This window comes from Salvelinus namaycush, chromosome 2, assembly GCF_016432855.1.
Source record: "Salvelinus namaycush isolate Seneca chromosome 2, SaNama_1.0, whole genome shotgun sequence".
Taxonomy (NCBI): Eukaryota; Metazoa; Chordata; class Actinopteri; order Salmoniformes; family Salmonidae; genus Salvelinus; species Salvelinus namaycush.
The window spans coordinates 53,846,275-53,871,765 of NC_052308.1; the positions used below are offsets into that span (position 1 = coordinate 53,846,275).

Genomic DNA, 25,491 nt, shown 5'->3' on the forward strand with positions numbered 1-25,491 from the left:
GCTTACTGGAACTATTCTAGTTTTGCAGGGTGTCATTTGTTGGTCTCGGCAAGGACCGGCCCTGTGTATAAACACTAACTCACTTCCTAGACAATTTCCAGCTCTGCAAAGAGCAAGAAGTATGAATGCCCTGCCTTCTGCTGTAAATACTGCATGGCCAATGCAGACATCAGATTGACCATGACGCGCATTTAATTCTGCTAGTTTATACAAAACTCCCAAATTGTAGTCAAGTAAATTCATATACTGACCCTTATGCGGTCAACGCTGATTGGTTCCTTACGCATGCATGCCTTGTGTACCGGAAGTGAATGTCGAGGACTGATGTGTCAGGAATTCTTTCAGCCGATGGTATGAAAGAAGATGGACACACTAAATAAACTGAAACAATTTGATGCATATCCGAAAACTCTTGAGGATTTCCGAATTAAAACATGCGGTGGAGCTACGGGTGAGTGTTTTTGTGCAAAGTTCTAGTTACAAGCATAACACTAATACTATCCCCAATTGCTAGCAGTAGCATAACCCATTCATAGACGCTAACTACCTTGAGCGCCTATATTGACGATATTATCTTCTGGCCGGCGAACTTTTGTTAAGAGCCCCGACGTTCGTTCTGAACGTTAAAACGCATCGCTTGCGGTACGGCTTTTGGAAACAAAAGGAACGTACCTTTTCATATCACCCAGAAATAATTTTACATTACTAAACCTTTTATAGAGTTAGGGTTCCCACACAGCCATATTTCCATGTTAGAGCTATTGTTTACGGAAAACAGACAGAAGGCAGAGGCGTACTAATTAGCTAGCTAAGTCTCCGAACACCTGTGTGTAAACGGAAGAAGACGACACAAACGTGTTGTCACTGAAAAATACTGTCAGCTGCAACTGTTAAAACAGGGTACAGTAAGTGTATATTTAGCATTTGTGAAATTATTTTGATGTGAGGGCTTTATAGGTTTCTAGAACCGTACCGTAATTGAGAATCTGTATGGTAGTATTGGCTGTTTTGTCTGCCAGAGCCTAAGTCCTTGGACTATAGAGTACCACAGTATGAGTGTAATACCCATAAAACCTAGCGGTCAAACAGGGAAATGGTTACTTTCGTTTTTCCACAATTCAATTTTACCATAGGAGATTCTAGAACCATTTAATAAGATCTGTGTTTCGTGTAGGTTTATCCTGGCGTGACATTTTGATAACCGTGTAACTCTCTCAGACAAGGTGGCATCAATTTATTTGCCTGTATTTACCCCCAACAAATGAAACACAAATTAGCTGCTAATGTGGCTTTCATAAATAACTACAAATGACATGATGATCTGGAGGAGACTGCCGAATTGAGACAACGGTAAAAATCTCTGGATTAACTATCTAATGTTAGCTAAATGTAGTAATTAATACATTGGCTACATTTCTTTAGATTTACCTCTTAGCAAAGGTGCAAGCTAAAGATGGGTGCTTGCAGGGATTTGTTTTGATGCTAATTAGCATTTTCCAATCTGGAAAATGAATTATTATTTTCCAAATAGAGCCATATATCTTGATAAAAGTCACCTTGTCGGAGAGAGATTTACATGGTTATCAAAACGTCACTCCAGGGTGAGCCTACACGAAACATAGACCTTATTTTAAGTGTTTCTACATCTGGGGGGAAACGGATGACTAGCTACAATAGTTTGCTAAAAATCAATGGGATTTGGTGATATTCTGACATGCATTTTTGTCTTTCCCCCTTTTACAGTCACCATCATAAGTGGTCTCATCATGTTGATCCTGTTCTTCTCAGAGTTGCAATATTATCTCACGAAGGAGGTGGGTTCATGTGATTTTTTTTCCTGAAAATAGTCAGGTACGCAGGTACGCTAGGTAGGTATGCCAGCTAGGTATGTGGTTAAGAAGCTAGCTCTAGGGCCTCCCGAGTGGCGCAGTGGTCTAAGGCACTGCATCGCAGTGCTAGCTGTGCCACTAGAGAACCTGGTTCAAGTTCAGGCTCTGTCGGACCACGACCGGGAGAACCATGGGGCGGCGCACAGCGTCAGCCGCGTTAGGGGAGGGTTTGGCCAGCAGGGATGTTCCTGTCCCATTGCGCACTAGCGACTCCTGTGGCGGACCGGTCGCAATGCACACTGATACAGTCGCCAGTTGTACGGCGCTTCCTCCAACACATTGGTGCGTCTGGCTTCCGGGTTAAGCGGGCGTTGTGTCAAGAAACAGTGCGGCATGGTTGGGTTGTGTTTCGGAGGACGCACGGCTCTTGACCTTCGCCTCTACCGAGTCTGTATAGGAGTTGCAGTGATAGGATAGGCCTGTAAACTACCAATTTGATACCATGAAATTTGGGAGAAAAAAGTTAATTAATAAAAGAGGCTAACTCTGTGTGGACCATACTGAACGATTCTCTACTGGAGAACAGGCAACTAGGAGAACAATGGAGTTGAGCGGCGAATTGTGAGAGCGGACTGGAGTTCCGACATCGCATAAAATAACATTTTTATCAAAAGCATTATATTTCAGAATAGCTTGCATTTACACTAGTCGTCGCTCAACTCCATTGTAAATCGTTGAGTTTAGTCGGCTAGGAGAACAGGGAACTAAACATCTAGCTAGCTACTCTGTTTAGGTTCAAGCTTTGCATGTCACACTTGTAAACTCTTAAGACAGACAGTGGTATTCAAACTTTTTCAGCCAAGCCCTATGCGATTTCAAAAAATGTGTAATTAAATGTCAAGTAAAATTCTGGTCTGATTAATCAGGCTGTAATGCACGATTAATTGGTATATACAGCCTGAAACATTGGAGTGCAAAATCGTTTAAATGTTCCTTACAAGCCAGAATGTTGAATAAAATTACATTAGAACTTTACCGGTTGTCTGTGCAACCGGTAGAGTAAGGAGAGTATTGCTTACCCAACTTTTTAAAGAGCTGGTAGGTTTGCCCTGCTAGCTGAATGTGAGGGAACATAATTCGGTAGTGTTTACATCGGTTGTGTCAGTAGATTGAAAATACACACCGGAAATACAAGCCAACAGAACCATATACCTACCAGCTCTCTAAAAAGTAGTGTAAACAATACTTTCATGTGGATATGTTGTAAAAAATGTAGGGCGGCTGCAGGACAAGCCGCGCAGACAACCGTCAGAGTACATAAAAAAATATATATATATTCAACATTCTGGATTGTAAGGTACATTTACATGATTTTTCACTTCAATGTTTCAGGCTGTATATAACAATTAATTGTGTATTATAGACTGATTAATCAGACAAAGTTAATTTCCACTCCATTGCCACCTGGGCAACTGGGAGTAGTAAACATATCAATGGTGGGTATAGTGCTAAAATACAATGACTGGCCTATTTGAGGATGATTAGAATATCACAAATGTTATGTTTTTCTTATTAAGCCATCTGTCATAACTTTTACCCACAATTCTTTGAAACTCCAGCTATGGGGCCCGGTCCACACTTTAAGTACACTGCTTTATGACTTGCAAAAATTCATATCGTTCTGCCAATCCAGGTCCATCCTGAATTGTTTGTGGACACATCACGAGGAGACAAACTGAAAATCAACATTGATGTGATATTTCCTAACATGCCATGTGCCTGTAAGTAACTTTAGAAAATGAATTGTGTTCAGACCTAGCATGAATCATCACATTAACTTACATGTGCACAATTAACCCCTATATGTGCTTGTTTATGTGATATCATAAACCGTTCAACAAAATGTCACATGAATAAGGAACAAAATATGACATTTTAACTGAATGTGTAAGGTTAGACCTACTTCAACTTAAAATCTTCGGTAATATCTTTAGGAATGTACATGAAGCTATAGGGTAATTGCACAGTTGGAAGTATATAACATTTGTAACCACCTTGTCCTTCAGATCTAAGCATTGATGCCATGGACGTTGCTGGAGAGCAGCAGTTGGATGTGGAACACAACCTGTTCAAGCAAAGGCTCGACAAGGAGAGCAATCCTGTCACTACAGAGGCAGAGAAGCATGGTAACCATCTTGTTAATTAGCTTGCTTGCAATTTCATTATATTTCTTGAAGAGCATTCTACACCATGGAGAGCAGTGCGGTTTTCCCTCATGGGAAAATATAAGCTGTATGAATTGTATTAAATAGTTCATGTTTTTCACTGGGTCATGGAATTTGTTTTGTCATCTCATGTAGATTTGGGAAAAGAGGAAGGTGACATTTTTGACCCCAGTAAGCTAGACCCTGAGCGCTGTGAAAGCTGCTACGGAGCAGAGATGGAAGATTTGAAGTGAGTTTCCAAGACGGGAATGTCTTCCAAGACATTACAGAACATACAGTGCATCTACTACACCATCTTCCCATGACGGAAAAGGGGGTTTCTGTCAATTTCATAACTAAAGTCCCTTGACTGTGAACTTGGACTTGCTACAATGTATTTGAGGTTTTGTTTTAAAATATGACTGCCCCCCACCTTTTTAAGACCTTAGATATTTTTCAGAACATAGACCATGAATGAATGAGCTTATCTATTGTCCAAAATTTGAGTGTGACATTGACATATTTCCTGTGCTTTTCTGTAGGTGCTGTAACACCTGCGATGATGTACGAGAAGCCTATCGCAGGCGGGGTTGGGCCTTCAAGAACCCCGACACCATCGAGCAGTGCAAGAGGGAGGGCTTCAGCCAGAAGATGCAGGAGCAGAAAAACGAGGGCTGCCAGATCTACGGCTTTCTGGAGGTCAACAAGGTAACTAGTCTTAAACGGATAATTTGGCTAAGTTCATAATCAAAAGAATAGTCAGTACTCGCACTCTGATTTACACTCCAAAAAGGGATGTTTTATTTAATGGCTGACAGTGTTTAAACCATTGCCTGGTCTTCAAATGGTCAGGTTAGAAACAACATATGATCTGAAATGAATCATCACTTTTTGAGGGCATAATTCTGTGTGGTTATTTAAAAAGAAATAGGGATGGAAGTGTACTGTAACTGGGAGTTATATTTTGTGAGGTGCTTTAATGCATTTATATACAATTTCAATCTGCAAATATTATGTTCATTGTCCGACTTTCTTTTAAACTCTTTACTTTGTCTGTTTTTTTGTTAGGTGGCAGGAAATTTCCACTTTGCCCCTGGAAAGAGTTTCCAGCAGTCCCATGTTCATGGTAAGATCTGCATTTTACTGTCCTAAGTGTAGACAACCCAAATCTGATTTTCTTTCTATATCCAATCTTTTTTTCTGACTGTCCACAAATTTTACATGTGCACCATATCAGATTTGTGCATTCACACTGATCTGAATTGGGCTGCCTATGTAAATGCAACCCTGGTCGAAATGGGTTGGTCCCCTGGTCTGATATCAATTATCCAAGGAAAATAAGAATTCTGTTTTCCATCAATACCCATGACATAAAGACAAACAGGTAGCAGACTGATTTGGGTTGGAAATCGAAAATTGCTTACTTGCTACCAGAAACACCTTGTGATTTATTAAAACAGTCTGTCTCAGACCAGGTACAGACCCTTTTGTAGTGTAGTTAGCACATTCTCAGAGGATAGCAAGGAAAGACCAATGTTAACCGGTAAGTTCACTTGCAAGTCACTATGCCAGTAAAGGCATTTCTAGTGCATCCATAACTAATCTTTCCAGTTAAACACTCGTAAATCCTTTTGTAAATGGTGCATGTTTTTCTTTTTCATCGTTCCTTTCGTTGTCATATGCTAGACTTCTTCCCTTCTTTCCTAATAGGATCTGTTGCAATCTAAGTAGTTAATTGTAGCTCTTTTTTTTATCTCATGAAAACATCTGATCTTTATGGCAGAGGTGAAAATGTGTCAAACTAAGTAGCTCTTTTTTTCAACATATAAACGTAACGTTTTGACTGTAAATGGATAATTGACTCACTTGCTTTATCATTGTTGCCTACTAATAACACTAACATACTAATCAAGTTATTTTGCATTGACACTTACACTCTGGATAAATATGAATGTGAAATGTATTAATTTGTTTGGCAAACTGATTGCAAAACATTTATTGCAATGGATTTTACAAATTAAATAATGTTACTCGGCTTGACAGAAGTCTGAATTGCACTCCAACTGTGGAAGCGGGCATAAGAACAGAAGTCGTTACTATAAAAATTCGCTGATGTAACCTTTGTAACTGTGTGACAATACAGACATATTTGTCATTGAGGCACTGTTGTAATTTCATTTACCCTAATAACTAATTTCTCAAGAATTGCTGATAGAGTAGCATGGTACATAACCAGATGAAGTTGTAGGACCAAAGTACTATACTCTCAACTTGCTTGGAGGCATTGAAAGGTGTCTTTTGTCATCAACACCATGTACAGAAAGCATAGAGCAGAAGGATTCACCAGCTCAATGCTGATTTTTATTTGCTAGACTAGTACTACTGTCCATATCTGCTTAAAGGCAGAAATAAGAGACAAGAATCCCTTTTTGATAAGAATTTGGCCATATATGAAATACCAGATGTGATGAACCCCCTTCAGAGGCGTATTGCCTTTGGCCAGCCTCTTAGGACTGTGGCTTTTTCTATGTAGCCCAACATGCGTCATATAGTGACTCTTCTCTCTTCTTTCTGCAGTGCACGCTGTGGAAAGTAAGTCCATCTTTTTGTAGCTTTTATTTTGGTAGTAAACATCCCCCCCTACCCTGGTCCCAGATCTGTTTGTGCTCTTGTCTACTCCCTTGCTGTCCTTGTCATGACAATGAGTTGGCATAAGAGCACAAACAGACTGGCAATCCCAGTCTGTTTGACAGGCCACATCCCTCCCTTCTAAATTGTCCAGTCAAATATCAAACTTTGTTTATGAAGAGGTTGTCAGTCAGAATTGACCCTGTTTAATTAAAACACCAGAGCTGCTTCTTACTTGTGGTTTAAAACAACCAACGTGTGATTGTTGGTTTGATCTTTATTGGAGGTGGTACAAGCAGTAATCTAGATCACATTTCTCAGGGCTCAACAATTATAACTTGTAATGGGAGAGTCGTAAATTGAGTAGTAAGCCCTCATACTCTAAACAGAACATAACTGATGATGCTATCAGATCACAGCATTACTAACATCTTGTCTCAATTTATTTTCAGTTCATGATCTGCAGAGTTTTGGACTAGACAACGTAAGTACATTTGACAAATCTTGTCTTGCCCAAGCAATGTTCTTTATACATGTGAGCACTTATTTGTGTTGTCCTACAGATCAACATGACTCACTTTATTAAACATCTATCCTTCGGGAGAGACTACCCTGGTATCGTCAATCCTTTGGATGGCACCGATGTTGCAGCACCACAAGGTTAGTCATCCCATTTAACAAAAGCGCCACACCAAACATTTGGCCTACTACCAGCAATTGAAATCACAGCATTTATTGACATAATTTCTCCATAGTTCTGGGACAAAGTGTGACATGGGAATGAGTTATGACAAAAGTCCCACTATGTAATTATAAGTAAGTATGGTAGGTGGTCTCAGCAGCGGATGCCCATCCCAATGGACATAAATGTACCAAATGTGCCTCCACTCTGCATCATCGTCTTCCCAACTCCTCCCATCAGCTCTCTGCCTCTCATGCCAACTCTGAGGGCAGAAAAAAATACAGCATTTGAACAAAATGAAAAAACAATCGAGTTCTATTGAACAAACCACAATATGCAGTGTGGATGGCTGCAACAAAAACATGTAACGCCCAAGCACAGACTATGGCATTCTTACAAAGTGTATTGCATTTCAGTGTAGGCTTACTTGTAATAGGTAAATAGTAAGACGTTGGGTTAACTTAACTAACCTCAGACAGGAAAATGTTCCAAACATAGCACCAGCTGCCATCCCAACAGCGAAGCCCATCATGAATCCCATTTTAATTCTGTCAACGCAGGCTGGCTGTTGCTGGCCATACGGTCCTACTGCCACTGGCATCTGTATTGAAAGAAAGCACAACCATCAAAATCCATGGCAGGTTCATGAAACAGTTGCGCTAACTAGGCGTTTGTAGCTAGCTTGCTACGTCATAACACTACGCCAGTGGCTAAGCTTAAACGGCAAGTTAGCTAGCTAAACTATCAACGTTATTTGCACAAGACAGACATTTGCCACCGAAAACAGATTGATATGTAGCTAACGTTAGCTAATGTCACGAACGTTGTCCACCCTTTATCTCGAGCTTCTGTTTACCCAGCTTCTAGCTAGCAGCGTTTTGGCTGGCTAACTGGTTTGCATGTCACCTAGGTCAGGCCTTGAAGACATTTGAAAAGATGGTTAACGCCCGACTATATATTTTTTCTATCATCACTATTATTCGCTCTAAGCAGCACTTACCTTGGTTTATTGCGTAATGTGAGTTATCGGTCACTAGAGAAGACAACCCTTTTCGATGAGACTAGGTAGCTTGAAATGCTGTACTAACAGGCGGCCATTACTTGAGAGGATTGCGAAACCAACGCAGTAGAGACAAAGATCAGTTCGTGAACGATTCGTTTTCCTGAGTGAGTCGTTCATTTTAGTCGTTCCTTTGACCTGCTAGCTGCAATGAATTCTACAGCAGGATTCAAACGCGTTCCGACCAACAACTCTGTCATATGTGCGCAGGCAAAATAGATCATGCTGCAGGCAGCATAGAGAACAGATATTTTTATTTATTTATTTCACCTGTATTTAACCAGGTAGGCTAGTTGAGAACACGTTCTCATTTACAACTGCGACCTGGAATAGATAGTTGATAGCATGGTGCAAAAATGAATGCAATTAATTGACTATTGAATGTTATGATGGACACAGCTTTGAAGAACCATAACATACACAGACTCTGCTCAACAAACTCGAGAACGAATCGTTTGCGTTCCTGCATTTCGCGAATGAATTGTGCGTATCACACTCACGGCAGTCAAGCAATGAATTCCGCCAAGAGTCGTTCACGATCTAGTCCTTTTGCGGCCAAACTAGATCTCCGTTTCAAATGTACCAATAAATAGTCGTATTTGTAAGCTTAGTATTCAACAAATGTACATTTGTTTAAAGCACGCTTCTAAAAGTGTCACAAATGACAGCTCCAATAAACCCCTTGATGATGATGAACGAGAGGCTTGTAGAATCATGCCTATTTCGGGGGGGATGTGTTCATCGTTCGACGGTAGGGGTCCATCGTGCTCTGGGCATTACTGACTCAAATGAACGAAATTGGTCAACAGATTCGTTCTTCTGACTGGACGAGTTGAAAAGATCCGAGTCAGTACAAATCAGAACTTCCCGTCACTTGATGGGTAAACCCGGTCCTTTTGAAATTATCCCTTTTGTGAACGTCGGGAACCGAATCGCATCTGTGATAGGATATACTGCAAATTTGAGCCCCAGACATCGATTATCTGTAGATAAGTTATACTAACATTCTCTGAAGATGGTAATTCTTGACTCATTTTTTTATCATGTTTTTATTTTTATTTTTTGTAAATCAAAATGTATTTGTCACATGCGCCGAATACAACAGTAGACCTTACCGTGAAAAGCTTACTTACAAGCCCTTAACCAACAATGCAGTTTTAAGAAAATATTTACTAAATAAAGTATTTTTTTTTAAAGTAACTCAATAACGAGGCTATATACAGGGGGTACCAGTACCGAGTCAATGTGTGTGGGTACAGGTTAGTCAAGGTAATTTGTACATGTAGGTGGGGGTAAAGTGACTATGCATAGCTAAAACACGGAGCAGCAGCAGTGTAAAAACAAAGGGGGGGGGACCATTTGATTAATTGCTCAGTCTTATTGTCCTACAGATCAACATGATCTGTTAATGAGCCTTTTGGACCTAGACTTTGTGCTCCGGTACCGCTTGCTGTGTGGTAGCAGAGAGAACAGTCACCAGCAGAGAGAACAGTCTATGACTTGAGTGACTGGAGTCTTTGACCATTTTTGGGGCCTTCCTCTGACACTGCCTAGTATAGAGGTCCTGGATGGCAGGAAGCTTGGCCCCAGTGATGTACTGGGCCGTACACACTACCCTCTGTAGCAGCCTTGCGGTCATATGCCGAGCAGTTGCCATATCAGGCGGTGTTACAACTGGTCAGGATGCTCTCGATGGTGCAGCTGTAGAATTTGTTGAGGATCTGGTCTCCTGAGGGGGAAAAGGCATTGTCGTGCCCTCTTCACGACGGTCTTGGTGTATTTGGACCATCGTAGTTTGGTGGTGATGTGGACACCAAGGAACTTCAAGCTCTCGACTCGCTCCACTACAGCCCCGTTGATGTGAATGTAATTTTGTCATGTAAAAAATGTATTTGAACTCGCATTTCACGATCTGAGATAATGGTGGGCAAAGTTTTAGGCTTTACATTAGAAATATGCTATTTTTCTTTTCATAAATGTTTAAGCACTGAATGAAGAGTTGTTTGTGAGCCAAGTGAATGGCTCTTTTAGGTGAACAGAGCTAAAAGATCCTGCTCACCAAAAAGACTCAGAATGCCTGTTAATTATGTGATGTCAATCTATAGCGCCACTCTGCGTTCATGCTGAGTGAAATGTTGCATTTCTGCAGACTACATGGGTTCTGCCGCTACACATTACAAAACAATCAATTGTTTTATTCCAGCATCCATGATGTATCAGTACTTTGTGAAGATTGTCCCAACCATCTACGTGAAATGGGATGGAGAGGTGAGTATACATTAGACATGACAGCTGTGAAATGAACTCGGGTGGGTAGTTATTGACCATACCTACAAATTGTAGCTATTTGATGGAGTTTATTTTTATAGCTATATCACATTTAAATTAAGTGAATTCATTATTAATTGTTGTATATTTCCCTGTGCATGACTGTTTATGCATGCTAAGAAAGGTACTTAGGCGTCATGGACAAACAGGGACGTCTTTTGTATTGCTTGTGTCTTACAGGTGGTTAAAACAAACCAATTCTCTGTCACCCGACATGAGAAAGTAGCCAATGGGCTGATCGGAGACCAGGGCCTACCTGGGGTGTTTGTATTATATGAACTCTCCCCTATGATGGTGAAATTCACAGAGAAACAGCGGTAGGTAGCTTCAAACAAAATTGAAAATCCATATACAGTTGAAGTCGGAAGTTTACATACACCTGCGCCTTCTTCACCACACTGTCTGTGTGGGTGGACCATTTCATTTTGTCCGTGATGTGTACGCCGAGGAACTTCAAACTTTCCACCCTCTCCACTACTGTCCCGTCAATGTAGATAGGGGGCTGCTCCCTCTGCTGTTTCCTGAAGTCCACGATCATCTCCTTTGTTTTGTTGACATTGAGTGTGAGGTTATTTTCCTGACACCACACTCCGAGGGCCCTCACCTCCTCCGTGTAGGCAGTTTCGTCGTTGTTGGTAATCAAGCCTACCACTCTAGTGTCGTCTGCAAACTTGATGATTGAGTTGGAGGAGTGCATGGCCACGTAGTCGTAGGTGAATAGGGAGTACAGGAGAGGGCTGGGAACGCACCCTTGTGGGGACCCAGTGTTGAGGATCAGCGGGGTGGAGATGTTGTTACCTACCCTCACCACCTGGGGGCGGCCCGTCAGGAAGTCCAGGACACAGTTGCACAGGGCGGGGTCGTCGACCTTAATGACGAGTTTGGAGGGTACTATGGTGTTAAATGCTGAGCTGTAATCGATGAACAGCATTCTTACATAGGTATTCCTCTTGTCCAGATGGGTTAGGGCAGTGTGATGGCGATTGCGTTGTCTGTGGACCTATTGGGGCGGTAAGCAAACTGGAGTGGGTCTAGCGTGTCAGGTAGGGTGGAGGTGATATGGTCCTTGACTAGTCTCTCAAAGCACTTCATGATGACGGAAGTGAGTGCTACAGGGCGGTAGTCATTTAGCTCAGTTACCTTAGCTTTCTTGGGAACAGGAACAATGGTGGCCCTCTTGAAGCATGTGGGAACAGCAGAATAGGATAAGGTTTGATTGAATATGTCTGTAAACACACCAGCCAGCTGGTCTGCGCATGCTCTGAGGATGCGGCCGGGGATGCCGTCTGGGCCTGCAGCCTTGCGAGGGTTAACACGTTTAAAGGTTTTACTCACGTTGGCTACAGTGAAGGAGAGCCCGCAGGTTTTGGTAGCGGGCCGTGTCAGTGGCACTGTATTGTCCTCAAAGCAAGCAAAAAAGTAGTTTAGTCTGTATGGAAGCATGCATCGTGGTCCGCGACGGGGCTGGTTTTTCTTTTGTAGTCCGTGATTGACTGTAGACCCTGCCACATACCTCTCGTGTCTGAGCCATGGAATTGCGACTCCACTTTGTCTCTATACTGACGCTTAGCTTGTTTGATTGCCTTGCGGAGGGAATAGCTACACTGTTTGTATTCGGTCATGTTTCCGGTCACCTTGCCCTGAAAAACCACTTAAAAGCAGTGGTTCGCGCTTTCAGTTTTGCGCAAATGCTGCCATCAATCCACGGTTTCTGGTTGGGGAATGTTTTAATAGACGCTGTGGTTACAACATCACCGATGCACTTGCTAATAAACTCGCTCACCGAATCGGTGTATTCATCAATGTTGTTGTTCGACGTTATGCGGAACATGTCCCAGTCCACGTGATCGAAGCAATCTTGAAGCATGGAATCCGATTGGTGGGACCAGCGTTGAACAGACCTGAGCGCGGGTGCTTCCTGTTTTAGTTTCTGTCTATAGGCTGGGAGCAATAAAATGGAGTCGTGGTCAACTTTTCCAAAGGGAGGGCGGGGGAGGGCTTTATATGCGTTGCGGAAGTTAGAATAACAGTGATCTAGGGTTTTGCCAGCCCTGGTAGCACAATCGATATGCTGATAGAATTTGGGGAGCCTTGTTTTCAGATTAGCCTTGTTAAAATCCCCAGCTACAATAAATGCAGCCTCAGGATATGTGGTTTCCATTTTACATACCGTCGATGTGTCTGCTTGGGGGGGAATATACGACTGATTATGATCGAAGAGAATTCTCTTGGTAGATCATGCGGTCGGCATTTAATTGTGAGGAATTCTAAGTCAGATGAACAAAAGGACTTGAGTTCCTGTATGTTGTTATGATCACACCACGTCTCGTTAATTATAAGGCATACATCCCCGCCCTTCTTCTTACCATAGAGATGCTTGTTTCTGTCGGCGCGATGCGTGAAGAAACCAGGTGGCTGTACCGACTCAGATACCGTGTCTCGAGTGAGCCATGTTTCCGTGAAACAAAGAACGTTACAGTCTCTGATGTCTCTCTGGAAGGCAACTCTTGCTCTGATTTCGTCTACCTTGTTGTCAAGAGACTGGACATTGGCGAGTAGTATGCTCGGGAGCGGTGCGCCCGTCTACGGAGCCTGACCAGAAGACCGCTCCGTCTGCCCCTTCTACGGCGTCGTTGTTTGGGTCGCCGGCTGGGATCCGATCCATTGTCCTGGGTGGTAGGCCAAACAGAGGATCCGCTTCGGGAAAGTCGTATTCCTGGTCGTAATGTTGGTGAGTTGACGTTGTGTAACAGTATAACTTTAAACCGTCCCCTCGCCCCGACACGGGCGCGAACCAGGGACCCTCTGCACACATCAACGACGGTCGCCCACGAAGCATCGTTACCCATCGCTCCACAAAGGCCACGGCCCTTGCAGAGCAAGGGGCAACACTACATCTAAGTTTCAGAGCAAGTGACGTAACTGATTGAAACGCTACTAGCGCGTACCCGCTAACTAGCTAGCCATTTCACATCCGTTACACTCACCCCCCTTTCAACCTCCTCCTTTTCCGCAGCAACCAGTGATCCGGGTCACGGCACCAATGTAACAGTATAACTTTAAACCGTCCCCTCGCCCCGACACGGGCGCGAACCAGGGACCCTCTGCACACATCAACGACGGTCGCCCACGAAGCATCGTTACCCATCGCTCCACAAAGGCCACGGCCCTTGCAGAGCAAGGGGCAACACTACATCTAGGTTTCAGAGCAAGTGACGTAACTGATTGAAACGCTACTAGCGCGTACCCGCTAACTAGCTAGCCATTTCACATCCGTTACAGTTGCTCTTATATCCAATAGTTCCTCCCGACTGTATGTAATAAAACCTAAGATTTTCTGGGGTAGCATTGTAAGAAATAACATATAAAAAAACAAAATACTGCATAGTTTACTAGGAACGCGAAGCGAGGCGGCCATCTCTGTCGGCGCTGGAAGAGTGACTGATGTTTTGAGTTCCTGACTGATGTCTTGAGATGTTGCTTCAATATATCCACATCATTTTCCTCCCTCATGATGCCATCTGTTTTGTGAAGTGCACCAGGCCCTCCTGCAGCAAAGCACCCCCACAACATGATGCTGCCACCCCCGTACTTCACGGTTGGGATGGTGTTCTTCGGCTTGCAAACCTCCCCCTTTTTCCTCCAAACATAACGATGGTCATTATGGCCAAACAGTTATATTTTTGTTTCATCAGACCAGAGGACATTTCTCCAAAAAGTAAGATCTTTGTCCCCATGTGCAGTTGCAAACCGTAGTCTCGCTTTTTTATGGTGGTTTTGGAGCAGTGGCTTCTTCCTTGCTGAGCGGCCTTTCAGGTTATGTCGATATAGGACTCGTTTTACTGTGGATATAGATACTTTTGCACCTATGTCCTCCAGCATCTTCACAAGGTCCTTTGCTGTTGTTCTGGGATTTATTTGCACTTTTTGCACCAAAGTACGTTCATCTCTAGGAGACAGAACGCGTCTCCTTCCTGAGCGGTATGACAGCTGCATGGTCCCATGGTGTTTATACTTGCAAACTATTGTTTGTACAGATGAATGTGGTACCTTCAGGCGTTTGGAAAATGCTCCCAAGGATGAACCAGACTTGTGGAGGTCTTGGCTGATTTCTTTTGATTTTCCCATGATGTCAAGCAAAGAGTCACTGGGTTTGAAGGTAGGCCTTGAAATACATCCACAGGTACACCTCCAATTGACTCAAATTATGTCAATTAGCCTATCAGAAGCTTCTAAAGCCATGACATCACTTTCTGGAATTTTCCAAGCTGTTTAAAGGCACAGTCAACTTAGTGTATGTAAACTTCTGACCCACTGGAATTGTGATACAGTGAATGATAAGTGAAATAATCTGTCTGTAAACAATTGTTGGAAAAATTGCTTGTGTTGTGCACAAAGTAGATGTCCTAACCGACTTGCCGAAACTATAGTTTGATAACAAGAAATTGGTGGAGTGGTTGAAAAATGAGTTTTAATGACTCCAACATAAGGGTATGTAAACTTCTGACTTCAACTGTAGCATTGTCAGTGTGTAGCCTATATAAATAGTAAGATGTGTGTTACATCTAACATGTTTGCTCTTTTTTTCAGATCATTCACTCATTTTCTCACAGGAGTGTGTGCCATCATAGGCGGTGTATTTACAGGTGGGCACCTCTGCATTCAGACAAACAAAAGGGTGTAATGGGTTTGCTAAAGATGTTGCATAAAGCTTATTTCATTATTCAATGTTTTTTATTATTTTCACTGGGATAGCGTACACAGATGTTTTGACTTTCACATTTTACAAATGCAGTACACATAGCAAACACATTTTTCACTCACTACATCTTCAATATAATTGAATCTTGTTTATAATTAGTGATGGCTTTCTCAGTTGAGGTACCATACAGTATTGGAGGTAGATGTTATTCATTTGTTGGAATGAACCATATGGACAGTGGTTCTACTGTATGTGTCAATGATATGTCATTTTATATACTGTATCTTGTATATTTTTCCCAGTGGCTGGACTCATTGATTCATTGATATACCACTCTGCAAAAGCCATCCAGAAGAAGATTGAACTGGGCAAAGCATCTTAGTGGAGTGTTTGACACGAGCAAACCAGCCTGTTCATCAGTCTCTGGAGGGGCCTATCTGGAAAGAGGAAGTGACTACAAACTGACTCACACTTCCTAACATGGCAAAAAACACTAAGAATCTGAAAAATCTCCCTCAATATGGAATGGAACTTTGACTGCTCTGTCTCCTATGTTGTTCGTTTTACATCCCCATCCATACAAAGAATGAAAGACAGAATCACTGACCAGATTCATCCCCAGTCCTAACAAACTGTACGTCTATCAGTTGGTTCCCTGATATTTTATCTTGCCATTCTCAGCTACCCTAAACATACTTCAGTGGCCAGTTGACATATTTATCCTTAAGTTTATCCCAAGCCTTAATTTCTAAACATGTACCCTTCTTTTACATCTGTATTGCTTCCCCATCACAAATTAAGTATTTGATATGATATGCGACCCGGCCAGGGTGAATGTGTTTTTTAACGTGTGTTCAGGGGTGTATTCATTAGTGCAAACTGAAGCAAAAAGTTTGGCAATGGAAACGAGAAACTCTTATTGGACAAGTTCAGGTAGGTCCCTCCCCGTTTTGGCCTGTTTGCTTCCAGTTGGTTCTTAGTGAATACCCCAGATTGATGGAAGCTCTGCCTGTCGTTGAGAGGACTACTTGAGGAGACTGGATTATGCAGTTTAATAATGTTTTTGTTCATTTGTTGTGATTGCACATTTTGAGATCCTATTCAGGGGCCTGGGTTGAGTGAAGGAGTGTGTGTGCAAGAGTGCACACGTGTGTGTGTGTGAGCGCATGTGTTGTCTGGTGCTGTACACAGCCTATTTTGTGTGTGGGAGAGATGTATTTATATTTTGATTGTCCTCTACTGTTTTTAAAATTACAAATAAATGTTGAATACACCAGCCTGTAATGTAATGATTTGTCTGACATTTTGTGTACACAATGTGTCCTCTGTCCAATTCCTATCCCAGGAACAACCACAAGTGACATAGATTTCAGAGATCTAGAACCCTTAACTGAAAAATGTATGGAATTTCTTTTAACTCACTTGCTTACGGCTTGCTTTAGCTCTTTGCCCTTCATAGAATTATATACAGCTGAAGGGGACCATTTATTTGGGTTAGGGGTTTCTTATTGAACACCCTTAAATACAATTGTAAAATGGCTGGTTTGAGCCCTGAGTGCTGATTGGTTGACAACTGTGGTACACCACGGGTAAGACAAAACATTTATTTTAACTGCTCTAATTACTTTGGTAACCAGTTTGTAATAGCAATAAGGCACCTCGGGGGTTTGTGACATATGACCAATACACCACGGCTAAGGGCTGCGTTTCGTCGCGCTTAAGAACAGCCCTTAGCCGTGGTATATTAGCCATATACCACAACCCCTCGGGTCTTATTGCTTAAGTATTGTATGTGACTTTATTTTCATCCCTCTTCTGGGCCTTGACTAATTTACTTCTTCTCTAGTGTGAAGTACTTAGTCATCATTACAATAAAAAGATATGGGTCCTGCTATACAAGTTAGAGATCTTACTGTCTACTCTGTTGCGAAAGGAGTACTGATATCTGTGGAATGTCAGTGATAATGTCACTTCCTCTCCAAGCTCATGTGCAATAGCTTAAGGACGAAGAGGTTACCAACCAAATGATCACTGTAGCTGTATGAGCCTATAGCGGTCTCTTTTCAGTGATGTCTTTGTCGAAGTAGGTTACTGTTCAATATCCTTTCCAAAGAGGTTTCATGTTTCAGCCACAAGGGGGAGCACCGGTTCTTTCAATATACCCAGCTAAGTACGATAATAATTGTGGGAATAAAAAAAAATAGTGAAATACCATCCTAGACAGCTGAATAAAATTATTGTGAGTAACTTCCTGTATATGTGTCACAGCCACGTATCTATGAGCCATCTTGCTCTTGAATGGCTTATTTTTAAATGGGGGCCCAATGTTGACCCACAATATGCTTGTACAAATGCATTATTCCGTAGTTACACTCATACAATGCTAATTCCCTGGGGAGTCTACAGCTGGAATTGCTTTTCCATTGCATGTATTCACTGGAAGCTCGGCCTCTAACTCCCACATCCTGCCGTTTGGATTGTGATGCAATCATCCACACAAGAGCAAGAGGGGCGCTAAGCAAACGGCTTTGAAAAGTTACGGATGTTTTTTTGAGCTTAGCTGGGAGCTGTATGAGTCTGGTGAAAGGAAAGGCAATGTCAGTGAATCTGGCTCATGCCCATCACGGCCGGCGTATTTGGAGTGTGAGAGAGGATAGGATTGTCTATGACACGATTCAATGACCACTATTTCAAATGGATACTCAAAAGGAAGTGATTCACAACCTCTTTAAGTTAATGAACCCCCAATCACAATTTGTTCTACCCAAAGTGCAACTGATCATTCGGCCTATGTTCTTATGAGTCTTGCCAAGTACCCCCTGTGGATAGGCCAGGTACCCCCTGGGGTACTAGTACCCCAGGTTGAGAACTACTGCTCTAAGGCATAAGTATAGGGGGTGGAGAAAGACAGGGGAAGTATAGGCCTATAGTGTAGGGTTTAGCTGACTTGAAAAAAGGTACTGTTACAACTTTGACTTCAATCACATCACTGTGACAGACACAAAACATAATTTGCACAGCTATCTTACTCTTCAATGTCACACAGAGCAACTGAACACACAGAGAGAAAAATATGACCATTTCGTTGAACAGGTAGGCGACGAGTGGCCTACAGTTCACACTACATTAACACCAGGCTAAATGGGGGCTTTTGAATGAATGAAGCTGTTATGGGCCTCTCCAGTTAGTTAGTCATATACTTTTGATTTCATTTTGGAAATGTAGAAAAGTGAGACACAAAGAAAACCTATGCGGTCTGTATGTTTCCTAAGCCAGAAAATCAGCATCTAACTCCAGTGTTACAATTAAATAAATCAAGCATGTCATCCATTTGTCATATGTTTTGTACTACCAAGTGCACATAGTGGACAAATGCGCACTTGGTAGTAGTGCAAACGCTACACTGGCCAGTCATTTTATAGTGGAGGTGATTGTGGCGTTTATACCAACATCAACAAAAGTTCTGCCTGGACGAGTGCTGCATATCAAGCGTTTACATCATTGGAAATCTATGACAAGGATTTGGATCCATGACAAGCATCGCTATGACAATAGATTTTCCAGGATAATCAAATTGCATTTAAAGTGCTATTTGACTTTGGGCATCCTTGTAATCTATGAGGCTAATCTTGAATGAATCACTAGATGGGGGACTACATAAAGTGACCAGACCACAGATTATTCAGACTTTACCCCATCTTCTAAACAGAGGGCAGAGGGTTCGGAGAGACAGAGAAAAGACAGAGGTAGTGGGGGGTGAACATTTAAAAACAGCTTACTTACCCTTAATTCTCAATGCATTCCTCATTGATTGCTGTGTTGGCTTGGGGGTCTTTCAGGGATGCAAGAGGGCACTCAGGCCAGCAATTGAACAGTGGATAAGACTAAAGCTGTATTGATTGGCAAATGGTCTTGGGTATGCGCATGAGTGGGGGAGACATGAGTAGCACCCAGGTGTGATGGGGGCAGGGGTCCTCTGCTGCAGCATTGAGTGTCATAAGATAACTGTAGGGGATGGTGGTTGCTGTGAACTTCTTTTGACCAGAGCTCTAAGGGCACTCGACAAAAGTAGTGCTCTATATTGGGACTAGTGTGTGTTCCAAATGGCACCCTATTCCCTATATAGCAGACTACTTTTGTCGAATGCCTATAGAGCTCTGGTCAAAAGAAGTGCGCTATGTAGGGAATATGGTGCCATTTGGAAAGCACCCAGTGACTCCCTCCTCATATGGCAGCAAATTACAGTCGAGATACAGTCAGGTGCAAAAGTAGGAGAGTTTATGTTCTTGGAGAGCTTATGTAACAGAGATAAGAACGTGCCATAAGCTCACTTCACAGCTAGCTTGAAATGTTGCTGATGGAGCTATTGAATTGAATTATTTTCAATTGCTCAAGTGGTTGGTACATTGTCAAGTAGGACGGTCACGTTTGTTTGCGATCACAAGACCACTGTTTCGAGTCCGGTATGGGGACAGGGAAAGTCGAGGAAGCTATAGTGTTAGCCAGAGGTATGGACTCGAGTCACAAATATGATGACTTGCAACTCGACTTTGACTTTAACACCAATGACTCGTGACTTGACTTGGACTTGAGCCTTATGACTCGACCTGACTTGATACCCTCCCCAAGCCCAAATATAAAACATTATGCTATTAAAAAAGGTGTGCAGCGCATCAACTCTTCATTTAACGGATTACAGTTTGAATCGGACAGCAGCCAATCAAATTGTGCCAGCTGAGAAAAAGCCCTTGGAAAGATGATACCCAAAATTATTATTTTCGGATATAAAGACAACGCTGTATCAACAAAAAACGGATTGCAACTTGCAAAACATGCGGGAAGAAAATTACAGACAGAGGCGCAACAATTTCCAACTGTTCGACATTTGAAGCTGCACAAAGAACGGTAAGTCGTGGCTAATATAACCGACAGCTAAATATTTTATTACTTTACTAGTGTATCATGTAGGCTAATGTAACGTTAAATCAATGAGCCTCCACACAGTCAGTCAGTGCGGGAATGTGATCATTGCACCCAAGATTGAGCTACAACTGGCTAGGCAGTTGGTAGCCCAATCCTGCCTGATGTTACTGCTGTTCCTAAAACCATTGACATAGCCTACTGTAACCACACAGAGTGTGTGTGTGTTAAGGTTGGGAGACAAGCCTACATCGCCAGATTGCGCCCCATAGCGATCCTCGATAGTCGATCAGTATTGGGGGGGGGGGGGGTCTTTCTCATGGCTACCCATGTATTTCCATGGAAATATAACATTTATTTGGAAATTAATGAATATATAGATATTTTTTAAAAGCATTCATGATTTGCATAAATGTAATATACTAACTATTACTCTTGTTAAAAATATGAAATTTTTACATTTGGTGAAGAGCACATTATGACTTGTTTAGGACTCGAAACTCAAAGTTTAGGACTTGAGACTTGACTTGACGGTCTTGACTTGAGACTTGACTCGGACTTGCCTGTCTTGACTTGGGACTTGAGCGCTAAGACTTGAGACTTACTTGTGACTTGTAAAACAATGACTTGGTCCCACCTCTGGTGTTAGCAGCACACTGACGTCGGTTTCACTTACAGCTTTTCATTCCCCCCCCCCCATTCTTCATATAGATTTATTTGACTACAACTAACTCTGCTTGATATAGGCAGAGAAGGGGACACCATTGTTCCATTTTGACAATATTTTTCCCACTTCTATATTACTTCATTTCAGAATAACTTTTACATGGATTCAGTTTTTACATGAGATTGAGGACATTTGTCAGCAGCCTACACTTCTTATGGGAGCCAAGGGCTTAAGTAACGTAAGCCAAGTCAAGTTTTTATGTTACATAAAGAGTACGCTCAAATGCCAATTACTTAATTGGCATTTGAGCTTACTCCTCATTTGCAACATAGAAATTGCATCCATGTAAAATAAGTTATTGTAGTAAATAAAGAAATTGAAAGCTATGGCGAAATGCTAAAGAGCATACATTTTTTTCATCATTTGGAACTATTTGGAACCACATTGCAAGGCTAGGGTGTCCAGCAGTGCTAGTCTGGAGTATCTGGTGGGCTCCTCTTCACTCTTAGTGTGAAACAGGCTGTGAAATGCGAGGAGTTCAGTGGGTCATGACAATTTTGGCTCCCTGACCCTCCCATTCTTGAAAGAACTCAGGTGAACTTTCACAAAAGAAAAATCTTACTCTCAGAATAATTTGTTAAATGGAATTCCATACAGCTTTTTTTGCATTTTATTGATATTGGACACATTTTATACATATTCATATGAATGATTGATATCCAATCAATTTCTGTCATCATGTGCAGTGCTATCCATCATTTCAGTTTTCACCGCTGCCAATATTTCCTTTATCTTGATTGTCCATAATTGAGTTTCATAATGAATTGAGGCTCGTAATAAATTGAATGGGCAAAGCCCCTATGTGCATAGTTCCATTGGCAAGCCATATTTCATCGGGCCCATATAGCAGCACACACGCTGTTAAATTTCATGACACTCGCGGCAGCTGGAGTTTGCCATATAAGACTGGCCCCAGTGTTTCTCAGAACTTCACCCCATGAATGACTGGGGTTGTGCATGTCGCTGGCTCGCATGGTGTCAGGTTTTGGGTCAAGTGCGGGCACCAACTGACTAGTGCTTTGCCCTATATGGCGAGGACTCATAGCGCTAGGCAGCAATGTGCCACGCTGAACATACAGTCATAAGACTCCCCTGGCATCTGGAACAGCTCTCCGTTCCCTCTCTTTTTCCCTCCCTCCCTCTTTCTTTTCCCTCGTTCTTTCTCTCTGTCTCTATCTATGTCAGAGCAGTCCTAAAAATAAATACTATGGTATTGCTCCAGACTCTGAGTTCTTCCACCACTAGTAACCTCTCTCTTTCTGTTTCTCTTTCTCTTTGCTCCCACCACCCACACTCTATCTCTCTCTCTCTGTTCCCCCCTCTCTTTGCTCAGCCCTTTTTCTCACCACAGTTGCAGAGTTCCTAGTAATATTTCCCTTAGGATTCACAGAAGAGCCCCTTTACTTCCCAAAAACTCCTGCAGCCCTTTTTTTCACTTTCACCCACATCATCACACATGTGTAATCCATGTGACCTCCCCTGCAGCCCTGTCTGTCTGTCTTCCTCTTCTTTCCTTCATCTCTCCTCCAGTCAGGAGCACTGTTTCTCTCTTTCTCTTTGTGTATGTGTGTGTGTACTGGGCGCAGTTTGGGAACAGTGCCCTCACCCTGAATGTTCTATATAATAACTCAATAAGGGAATCTACCTCCATCAATGTGCCTGCCAACTAACAAATTCATTAATTAGTTGATTCATCAATATGTCTTCTTTGGATAATTAACTGTTTTTGTTGGGAATATATACTGTGAAATACATATGATACTATGATATTGTCAATGATATATTTCAATGTGTGGGTATATTTAGATGACCACCTATGTTCCATGTGCTACAATTATGTGATTTCTTGGGACCCAACCTACAAACTGTAATGACAGCTTGTAACTTGAGTCCCATGTAGTCCAAAGGCTCCTCTATCAACTCCCAACTCTGAGAAACAGGGAAGTCTTATAGTGAGAGACACAGTAAGTGAGGGGGGAACTCCATGTGCACAGAAACAGATGTTGAGCTCAGCAACTGGGGGCCCTGTGTGTGTGTGTGTGTGTGTGTGTGTGTGTGTGTGTGTGTGTGTGTGTGTGTGTGTGTGTGTGTGTGTGTGTGTGTGTGTGTGTGTGTGTGTGTGTGTGTGTGTGTGTGTGTGTGTGTGTGTGTGTGTGTGTGTGTGTCTGCGCTGCAGGGGCCGGCTGATTACGAATAAGTCAGGGGTCTGTTTCTCATTCCAACACAGTGCCCCTCTGTTCCTCTTGTGGTGTCTCTCCATGGTAGAAGGGAGTAGGGGTGGTCACTAAAACGTCCTGAAAACTTGGTGTACTCACTGACCTTTAATACTAATGTCCCATCTCCTCATTTGTCACAACTGCTTACAAATGCTCATAGTTATTATTTTTGAGCTAAAGCTGCGATTTTACACTGGATGAAAAAATATATTTTTAAATAAACTTAAATCAAGATGCCGCATACAAAAGAGTAACATTTAAATTAACCCTAGACAAACTATAGATAGTACCGTACATATTGAGTCTTTTGACACCTTTAATGGTCCTGTTCTTTTAAGATCGAGCCTATGTTAAGAAAACGAGGAAGCGAAAATGTCAATGTAGCCTTCAGTTGTAACAGTTTAGACGCTTCCTTCCTCTTAATTTCTCTTACCTTGTCATTATTCTTTTTTTCCCTGTCCTGTGCACTTCCCATATCTTAGTAACATGACCACCATAGACATGAAGTTGAACAAGAGAGTTCATTTGGGCCAGAATCTTACACACTCTTTCAGCCAACACAAGAATTGTCCAAGCTCGTATTGACATTAAAGGCCCACTCCTTAATGAAAAATAAATAAATAAACGGCAGCCACTTGGTTTGCTACAAAGCTAAGGGCTGCAGCTGGAGGAATGCACACTCAAATTCATAGATGGCACAATGGAGGAACTGACAGTCCATGGGGTCACAATGAGAATTTTCATAAGTGACATTCTTGAGGAATCAATTGATATATCTCATTAATTTAAAAAAAATCTAAAATGGCACGAGTGGTTTTTTCACCTCATTAAACTTTGTCCAACAATAGACAATTTGATGTTGCGTTTGACATTCCCTGTCTCCTCTGGAGAAAGCAAATTCCAAAGGACACGTATGGGCCTATTAATTTGTGCTTCATTTCCCAAGAATAATCAGTTGCATGCTGCCACCAATGAGATAAGGAAATCCAGTGTGGTAATCTGTAGAGGAAGACCCTGGATCACTCTGTAGTGGTATCTGTGTCCCCCACACAGCCCCCTATCACAAAGCCACAAGCAACACAACCCATTTCCCCCGAACCCCTGCCCATAGCAGACCTGTTGAGGCCGGCAATGTTGAAATGGCAGATTTCTTTAAAAGAACAGAAACGTTAACTGGTGGTTTTCATTTCAAACCCCTTCCTGGTCACCGCCCTCCTCCTCTCTCCTCACTGCACTATCGGGGGACACAGAGGAGATGTCACAAGGTTGCGAGGGACCCTTCCCTCGCCAAAAAAGGCCGCAAGGCTGGGGGTGAGGAACCGTTCTCCGTGTCTTACAAAAACTGACGTGGCAGAAGAGGCAGAGGGGTCACCCTTTTCTCAGAAACGGTCGGCATCTGGAGAACACTGACGTGTGGCATGTTCCCTTGCCTCTATGGTGACATTGTGTCACATTGTCCTACTCATGCTTTCATTGTCCTCACAATGCAAAGGGATAGAACATATGCACATGGCACATCCAATGGCTTTGTGCAGGGTGGATATCCAAGTATTCATCAGCAAATAAGAAATCTATTTTACTAAATATCTCAAATGTGTTTATTGTGATAATATATTCAACCCTTACATCTTCATCAGGTCATCACAATGTACATCACTGTCCTATTACTTTTTGATATGTATTCAACATAAAGATTTTGTTCACAGACACGAAGGGCAAAGTGAATTGGGAAACGCATCCATGTTCTTCTGTGTTGTCTGGGGTATATTCGAGGTTTCACTGCAAAGAAATGGCCACATTGACCGCAGCAGCAAGTGGAGCACCTCGGCCTATATGTGTCTGGGAGCCCCAGTACGGTAAATGGCTCTACAATACCCTATCTGTGATTATGTCAACTGCATTATCCCAGCTGTCATCCATTATAACTTTCTCTATTCATGTGTGCAAATAAAGATCAGTAGCCTTTGTCTGCTAAGTCATGTAAACTCCTACCTACCTCACCCTTGCTACACAGCTATATGCACAATCAGCGTTTCACTCTCCAACATTGTCCAGTTCCAATATGGGATGTACAGTTAACAAATGTCTGTGTACATTTTGTGACAAATGATTTCTGTTAAACCATTGATATCATAATGGAACAATGACAGTCTTTGTTTAATTCACATGATTCTGCGCTACGACCCTATTACAAA

The 25,491-nt window shown here is 42.3% G+C and overlaps 2 protein-coding genes across 2 annotated transcripts; one reads left to right on the top strand and one right to left on the bottom strand.

Annotated features, from left to right (window-relative positions):
- Nucleotides 1-290: 290 nt before the first annotated feature.
- Nucleotides 291-16,717, top strand: ergic3 (ERGIC and golgi 3). Its single transcript, XM_039015150.1, has 14 exons — nt 291-451; nt 1,744-1,814; nt 3,523-3,610; nt 3,896-4,015; nt 4,190-4,283; nt 4,576-4,741; nt 5,102-5,159; nt 6,611-6,625; nt 7,114-7,145; nt 7,225-7,321; nt 10,607-10,671; nt 10,912-11,048; nt 15,322-15,377; nt 15,736-16,717. The coding sequence occupies exons 1-14, from the start codon at nt 364-366 to the stop codon at nt 15,813-15,815; spliced, it is 1,167 nt and encodes a 388-aa protein (XP_038871078.1). The 5' UTR covers nt 291-363; the 3' UTR covers nt 15,816-16,717.
- Nucleotides 6,897-8,503, bottom strand: romo1 (reactive oxygen species modulator 1). The gene is made up of 3 exons (XM_039015143.1): nt 8,344-8,503; nt 7,814-7,944; nt 6,897-7,605 (listed from the first exon to the last, which is right to left on the bottom strand). The coding sequence occupies exons 2-3, from the start codon at nt 7,942-7,944 to the stop codon at nt 7,497-7,499; spliced, it is 240 nt and encodes a 79-aa protein (XP_038871071.1). The 5' UTR covers nt 8,344-8,503; the 3' UTR covers nt 6,897-7,496.
- Nucleotides 16,718-25,491: the final 8,774 nt, after the last annotated feature.

Excerpts from the sequence above, each read along its gene's own strand:
- ergic3 (XM_039015150.1), top strand. The coding sequence starts at position 364 with ATGGACACACTAAATAAACTGAAACAATTTGATGCATATCCGAAAACT. Across the intron at positions 4,016-4,189 it reads TACAGAGGCAGAGAAGCATG|ATTTGGGAAAAGAGGAAGGT; the intron begins GTAACCATCTTG and ends CATCTCATGTAG. Across the intron at positions 11,049-15,321 it reads AAATTCACAGAGAAACAGCG|ATCATTCACTCATTTTCTCA; the intron begins GTAGGTAGCTTC and ends TCTTTTTTTCAG.
- romo1 (XM_039015143.1), bottom strand. The coding sequence starts at position 7,944 with ATGCCAGTGGCAGTAGGACCGTATGGCCAGCAACAGCCAGCCTGCGTT. Across the intron at positions 7,606-7,813 it reads GGAACATTTTCCTGTCTGAG|AGTTGGCATGAGAGGCAGAG; the intron begins GTTAGTTAAGTT and ends TTCTGCCCTCAG.